Here is an 8249-nt window from a genome sequence, read left to right as displayed (position 1 = left end):
ATTTATCAAAATTTCATGTTAATAGCGATATGTTAATTTTAACAGACAACACATCATTTACAAATCTGTCAACTTTAGATAGGAATATGTAACTCCTAATTTTAATTAAACAAGGTAACAAATGATAAATCAACAAATGATGTTTAACCATTATTGTCAAATTAATATTTTTTTAATACAGATAAATTATTCACTCCTACCCATTGTCTATGCTTGAGGATTGCCTAAATCTAATGGGAAACTTTACTTCATTTCTATTTGCTTCTGACAATTCTGTTAGATTTATGGAAGGCTCTTTGTTCCAAAGTATGCCATGAATTTTATTAAAGGTTTGTTCAAATCCTTTTCGACTGTGTTTCTTATTTGCATTTCATTGAATCTTTGATTAAATAATTTTAGTTTGTAAAAACCTTTTCTATTTGAACTTTGCAGTTGGATTCTGGTTAAAAACATTTCTCTGTGAATATTTTTTAAAGACAATTTCTCTTAATAACGTGGCTGAATTTTGGTTAAATTTTTTTAAAGATTTTTGTATCAAAATAAGTTTGCTAATTCATTTAGTGATATGATCAAGTTTTCTTAATATTGCTTCTTTCTTACCTTTATATAAAGACTTGCTAAATCTTTATAAAGTGTATAAGTTTCTCTTAATGACAAACTTAAATGTACGCTGATTTAATGATCTATTTTAGGAATTTTAAATTTTAAAAATCTTAACAAGCTTTCTTAAAGATATGGTTGACTTCTTCTTCAAAATGATACCTTTTAAGAATTCCTCTTTTCCATTTTTTTTACATTAATTAGAAAATTTTATTGATAAATTCTTAGAATTTTCATAAGATTGTTTGAGGATGTATATTAATTCTTTTTGAAATCTTTAAATATAATTCAATTGCAATGTTCTCTTTTCTGAAATAATTTCATGAAAAGAAATAAGGATCTGAAGCCTGTCGACATGAGTATTTCCGCTCTGTTAGAAAATAAAAAATGAAATAAAACATATACATATGTGAATGCCGGAATGTTTACAGAGAATGTGCTTAGAGCTTAAAAACTATAAAACATAAGCGTCTTGTCTTGTTCAAGAGAGTTTTCTCCCACCACCGCCATTCTTAAGTTGAACTATTCGCGGTAAACCTTAAGTACCCGATACATTCCAAAATCAATTGAATGTTGATATAAAACTCTTATAGTAGAACGATATTCGATTAATCAATTGAAAGTTGAAATAAAGGTCTAGTCAAGTCTAATAAATTATGGAAAACAGGCAAGCAGGTCAATTTTCAAGCATGCAGGTTTACATACCAGCTGTTCTTTCTCAGTCCTCTCGCTGCCAACGATTGCATGGCACTGCATATTTCTGAGGTGGAACCCACTAACAAAAATCTTTAATCCACGTCACCCCACCCACCTGTAAATCTTTTTCGCGTTGTCGAGCTGTTTGACAAAATTTGTGTGGCCAGAATTCATGGTCGACCTTCCCTTGTCTGTTGTGGATGACGTGTTGTTTTGTGGACGCTGCATTTATCAATCGTGCATAGTGTAACTCTCATATGTCTTCGTCCAGGATCGTTTACTGGATCGATCAACCCATCTAAAATATTTCAAGCCATTGATTCTAACTGTACATGCCACCATGGGATACATCACCTTCAGGCAAAGTCACGACTTTTGCACGGGATTTCTCTCTCTTACCGCGTGGATCTGACGAGTCGGAGTCACGTATTTCAACTTAAATATCTACTAGACCTCGTATCTGAAGTTTGGCAATATCTACTCTCTTCTAAGATGATGATTATTTCAGCTCTGAATCGACACACAACTAATCTCAATTTCCACAATTAAAATGATTATTAAAAACAAGTTACACATGTAAGATTTGCAGATGTGCCCACAAAAAGCATATATCTTGAAAGAATCGAAAATTGTCTGCTCATTTCCAAGGTAAATCTGCCTATGAAATTTCACACTTTGTGCTTGGCAGCTTGGCTTTGCTCCCACCCAATTGCATTTGGAGTCTTGGACTTCATAACCATACTTTCTCTTTTGCAATCTATTTAGTGGCACACTCGGGTTCATACTGTTAAGGTCCTGAAACTTGTGCGGAGCAAGTGATGGAAATTTACACTCCATATCAACCTCCCACCATCAAAATCCCCTTCGATGTCACTAAGAAGTTTCATGTGTTTCTCAGCTTTTGTGGAAAAGATGTGAGAAAAACATTTGTCGATCATCTCTACGAATCTCTCTGTGTAGCAGGGCTTCGGGTTTTCCTGGACAGTGAAGACTTTAAGCAGGGCAAAGACATCGATTCCACCTTGAAAATGCCCATTGAAACAAGTCATATTGTCATACCCATATTTTCCAGATTCTATGCAGAGTCACCTTGGTGTCTGGAGGAGGCGTCGCGGATGATTAGATCCAATGGCTTCATCATTCCCCTGTTTTATGATGTGGAGCCCTCTGATGTTCGCTACCCTCAAAGAAATGGAGGTATGTTCGCCCGGGCATTCCAAAATCATTACACCCATTTAGATCGCCAGGATGTAAAGACAATTGAGGAATGGAAGAAGGCTCTTCATCAAATCTCTTTTTGTTCTGGCTGGACAAGGAAAGCAGAATTCGGGTAAGTAATTGGCATGTTTTTTTTTCATTTATTCTGGCCACTTATTTAGTTGGAAAAATGTTTGCTGAACTTTCTTTTGTCTACTGTAATCTAGCTGTGTTATGGAAATTTATAGACATTAAAATCTCTATGATTAAATCAGTAGTTTTGGCAAACTAGTTTATGTATGGAAGGTGTTTTGCAGGTACGAAGGAAGACTAGTGAAAAAAGTTATGAAAGACGTGTTGAATACCTTCAAGAATACTCCGCTGGATGTCCCTGTGCATCTTGTGGGACTCCAAACGGATATCTATGACCTACTTTGCAGTCTAAATCTGAGTTCCTGGGACAGTACAGTCAGAGTGGGAATCAGTGGCTTAGGTGGCGTTGGGAAAACTACCTTAGCGAAGGCTGTCTACAATAAAATTCATGGTGGGTTTGATGGCTGTTGCTTTGTCTTCAACATTGGAGCTGCAGTAGAGAAAAACACCAGACTTGTGGACTTGCAGAGAACAATTTTAAGGAGACTGGTAAATTACCATGAAGAAATTTCAAGTGTTGATGAGGGAAAAGCTCTCATGAGAGATCGATTGCGAGGAGTTCGTACCCTTGTCATATTGGACGGTGTGGATGATAGAAGCCAATTACAAGCGCTGAATGGCGATTGGTTTGGGCATGGTAGTAGAATCATCATTACATCCCGAGACCAGCACATACTAAATCTTGCTGAGGTCGACTCTGTTCACAAAATGAGTGGATTGCAGCAGCATGAAAGTCGCCAGTTGTTTAGCTGGCATGCTTTCTCAAGGCCATTTCCAGATTCCCCTAACGAAGAGATTTCTACAAGAATTGCCCAAGCCTGTTGTGGGAATCCTCTTTTACTAGAAGTCATTGGATCACATTTGTTTGACAAGAAGGAGTCCAGCGAAATTCAATGTTGGAAGGAAATTCTCCTTAACATTGGAGAAAACCCCAAAATGTCTACACTCCTTCGGATCAGTTATGATGGACTTGGTGACATTGAGAAGGAGATATTTCTGGATGTAGCCTGTAACTTTGTAGGTGAGAAGAAAAGACATGCAGTTATTTTCTGGGAAGTTTTATACCCAAATAAAGTTCAAACAGCTATCAAGAATCTTTTGCTGAAAATGCTCATAAACATCAGTGGCCCTCAAGAACTCCTCCATATGCATGACCTTCTGCAGGAAATGGGAAGAGGAATTCAAAAGGAAGCTGACCATAATAGTAGACTGTGGCTTCCTATGAGTACACATAATGCCTTGAAGAGAGACAGCGCAGAGAGAACGAAAATGCTGGTTTACACAGGACAGAATGAAAATGAGCCTGTTGTCCTGCATAACATGCCTTCGCTGCGCTACCTATTTTTGCAAAATACAAAAGTGCTGAGCAACATTGGGAAGCTAGCTCCAAATTTGTTATGGATAAGAATTAGAAATTGCGAATTTCTAAGTGATATATACACATGGTTAATATTAAGAAACAGACTCCAGTTTGATGGCAGTTGGTCTCAAATCAGGATGTTTAGTCTAGAGCTGTGTGCAAGTCTTACCAGAACCCCAAAAACACTTAACAATTCAGTGAATCTTCAGTGCTTGAATTTGGAGCATTCAAGCACTATCCCAACCATCCCAAACTCGGTCGGCAACTTTTCACAACTGAAGCAATTCAATTTGGGCGGCTGTGCAAGTTTAACAAGCCTTCCTGACACTGTGGGCAACTTGAAGCAGCTAAAAGATTTGTCTTTGGGAGGCTGTACAGGTCTCAAAAGCCTTCCCAGCACTGTAGGTAATTTGGCTCAACTACAAGTGCTGAATTTGTATGGATGTAGAGGCCTAAGGGTTCTTCCTAACTCAGTGGGCGAGTTGGAAAAACTCCAAGTGTTGAACTTGCATGGTTGTGAAAGTTTACAAAGCCTTCCTTCCAAGCTTAGGATGTTAAACTTCCATGGTGCTCAGATCTCGGATGCTTCCAGCATATGGAATCTCAAGTCTACAAAATAGATAAATTATAATTTGTAAATTGACTTCTATTTCGTTTAAGGTTTCTTGTTTAGAAATTTGAAAGAGGATTGCTTTCAGTTGCATAGTCTATTGTAATGGTTATTTTAATGAAATGATTAAAATGTTTTTCTTTCTCACTACATTTTTGGCATTTCAAGAGGGATGTTTTTTTGGGTAGCTATACGTTTCTACTCAGAAAATAAAATATCTCATAATGACTGTATGCCCTTTCACAAAGCTTGAAACAGACATAAACTAGGTGGATGCAAACGTCGTTGTAAGGGTGAATGGAGAATGAGAGAGAGGGATAGTGACTGTATGCTTATGTTCATTAAAAATAATATTTGTCACTCGTTATTCTAGCTTCCACTTCATTTTGATTTAATTGACTCAATTTTTCTAAAGCAATTAAAAAGATCTTGTGTGAGCTTTGAATCTTCAATGAATAGGTTGGTTGTTGGTTGTATAAGGTTATACGTTCTTTTTTTAATTAGTTTTGTGTTAATTTTAGTGGAATGATTTAGATATAATAATTTTTGGATTAGTGATATAAGTTTGTGTTTGGTTTGTTTTTTATTAAATTTTATTTATCTATTATTTATTGCTTATTGTTACACTTGCAATTGTATCCATCTAAGAATTGAAAATTATAATTCTCTAATTCAAATTCCATCTTCTCTATCCTATCATCCTAGTCATTTATAAGTTAACTTAGTATATGTTTGGCTTCATGTTATTATGTCTTGGTATTTAAAGACATTCAATATGTTATTAAATTCATAATAGAGAATAAGACAAGAACATTGAGAAGAATCATCATATAACACTTCAATTTTCTAAAGGGACAAAGAACCAACATGAACCTAATACACATTTACATATGGTTATTCTAATGTCTTTTTCTTTTCATTGGATAAAATTTGAAAGTTGTTTCTTCTTTTTGAAAGTAAATGACCAACATTACTATAACTTTTTTATTTGAGTCACTTGAATGCAAGGTATAAATTTTCAATTTTGAAATGATGTAAATTAATTACGTGTATTTTATTGTTATATTTGAAAATAAATAAAAAATCCTATAGATACACTTTGTTTCATAGTCTCATCTATCACATGCCCCATTTTATTCATAATTTCATTTCTCTTTACATAATTTATACTCACTTACTTTTTCAAAGCTCGTACATATAACCATACTAGTGCCCAACCCTCTCTTGATATCATTCCATCCAATATCCTAGATGCACTACTTAAAAAAAAAATTGATCTTATGTCTAGGAAGCATGATATTGAAGAATTTATTAAGGTAAAAAAAATGAAATATAAACTCAACATCCAAAATGATATGTATTAGAACCTTTGGTTTTATGGCACCTCATGTTCTAATGTATGATGGAAAAGATGAATCTATACACACTTACATATGGTTATTCACCACAACATGTTTGGACAAATGTTATGTTTGAGGATGGCAAATTGGCTAAAAAAATTCTTCGAACATTAAAATAATTTTCCATTAAATGATTCTTCACATTATCCTATGGGCTTGCACATTTATTTAGTGATTTGACCAAGGAATATTTTAAATAAATTCAAAGTTAACATGGGCTTTGAGGTTATTACTTATATTATATTTGACTATGCCCAAGGATCCAATCAACGCATCAATGGTTATGTCATATGAATTTAGTCTTCATCTTATCTAGATTATATCATCCTTTCTATGATTTAAAAATTATAAAATATTTTCTTCAAAGGATTCTTAAGCTAACTACTTATTACATCTTTTTCAATAAATTAATATGTTTCATAGATATTTATACATGGGTAAAAAGAGTTGAATCTAAGATTTTATAATACTTATTACATCTTTTTCAATAAATTAATATGTTTCATAGATATTTATACATGGGTAAAAAGAGTTGAATCTAAGATTTTATAAAAGATTCAAATATGGATTATAAAATCTTAATATTTCTTCATACTCTTGTGAAATTTTAAGTCTTCAAGATTTTGCAAGGATAATTATTGTAAAGATAAGGAATAAGAGGTGCATCAAGTTGTTAATACTCTAATTTTTTTCTTTTAAATAAAATATTTCTAAGAAATGGATAAATGGAAGACAATGATTCCATATTGAAGTGAAAATGTGGGGTCAAAATGGTATGTGTATGGAAATGAGGGGACACAATTAGATCTTAAGTGGTCTCTTTTTAAAATCAAGAGAAAGTGACATCAGATGAAAAATTGAAGATAGTTAAACTCAATATTTGATGATGCAACAAGGACACGAGTTGTACTTCTTTGAATCTAATTTCCAAAATACTAACTTTTTTTTTTTAAACAATGGAGTTTAAATGGTTTAAATAGGGGGACAACACAAAGTGTTATTGTTTTTGTCAAAAAACATAAAATCTAGTGTGGTCCCCATAAAATTTTAGTCCTTTTAGTATTTTAAAAATTTCTTTGGTAAAAAATTATCTAACATCATGTCCCCTTTCTCAATATCTTCACTCTCTCATTATTCCTTTGTTGGCTCCTACACCACCTAATAGTTCTACATCACTAGATGATCATTATTGGGATTAGGGTAACTTAATGGATGAGTAAAATGAATAATAATAATCTATCCATCTCATTTATATGTATGCATGAATATTTTCTCTTTGGATAATGTGTGTGTCTCTTGTACACTTATGTGCATATGTGTAGAAACCAAACTTCCCAGACCGACACTTCTACAAAATTTGTAGATCCTTTTACTCATTTCTTTATTGTGAGAGATAATTTTAAACTATTCGATAGAAAGATATCTTATTTCAAAGTTTGTATATATAGTCTAAACAAAATTAAACACACCCATAAATGATCTTAGAAAGCTCTAAGGAGGGTTAACTTGACAACCACATGGTGAAATTTTTCTAGGCATGAGCACCCATGAAGCTTTAATATCCAAAGCTTTCATAACTTGTCCACCACATAAGGAGGCCCTTCTAAACTGAACAACCATCCAAACTCAAGAATCCTTAGACGAATATATCTTTACAATCTTTGATCATACTCTTCATCTAAATTAATGAACTGAATTCTAGATAAAATAGAGAATGCGAATAAAATTTAGAACATTTATTTTTTCTAAATAGAGATCACACTTTTAAAGTAGAATAAAAATATATTTTAAAATATTTATTAAATGAAAAATATATCTTTATTATCTTCATTAAAATTAATTATATCATTAAATTTTAATTAAATATTAATTACTTACTAAATTTTAATTAAATATCAATTAATCTAAATTAATTTATTATTTTAATTTAATTATAAATCAATTTTAAAAAGCTTAATTTTCTTTATAATTGCACATTAAATATTGATTTAAAAGAAGTGATAATCTCAACATGAGTACACATGTTATATCTCTAATTCTTTTATATGCATAGTTCAATATAAAAACATAAATACAAAGAAGCTTTAATGGTATAATAATGAGAATATAAAGTTCTTTTTGTCTCTAATATTTGAACATTGGCTCTTTGATTCAATATATCAACTATTCAAAATTAGAGCTTACAGATAAAAATAATATTAATAATAATCTTTTTAAGCTAAAGAACCCTAGC

General features: G+C 32.5%; 1 protein-coding gene across 1 annotated transcript; it reads left to right on the top strand.

The window, feature by feature from the left end:
• Positions 1–1820: 1820 nt before the first annotated feature.
• On the top strand, positions 1821–4709 carry LOC131073772 (disease resistance protein Roq1). The gene is made up of 2 exons (XM_058010266.2): positions 1821–2626; positions 2811–4709. The coding sequence occupies exons 1-2, from the start codon at positions 2115–2117 to the stop codon at positions 4624–4626; spliced, it is 2328 nt and encodes a 775-aa protein (XP_057866249.2). The 5' UTR covers positions 1821–2114; the 3' UTR covers positions 4627–4709.
• The last annotated feature ends 3540 nt before the right edge of the window (positions 4710–8249 follow it).

This window comes from Cryptomeria japonica, chromosome 1 (genome assembly GCF_030272615.1).
Source record: "Cryptomeria japonica chromosome 1, Sugi_1.0, whole genome shotgun sequence".
In the NCBI taxonomy this organism is placed as follows: Eukaryota; Viridiplantae; Streptophyta; class Pinopsida; order Cupressales; family Cupressaceae; genus Cryptomeria; species Cryptomeria japonica.
The sequence above is the reverse complement of the archived record's forward strand: the minus strand, read 5'-3'. Positions and strand labels throughout refer to the sequence as shown.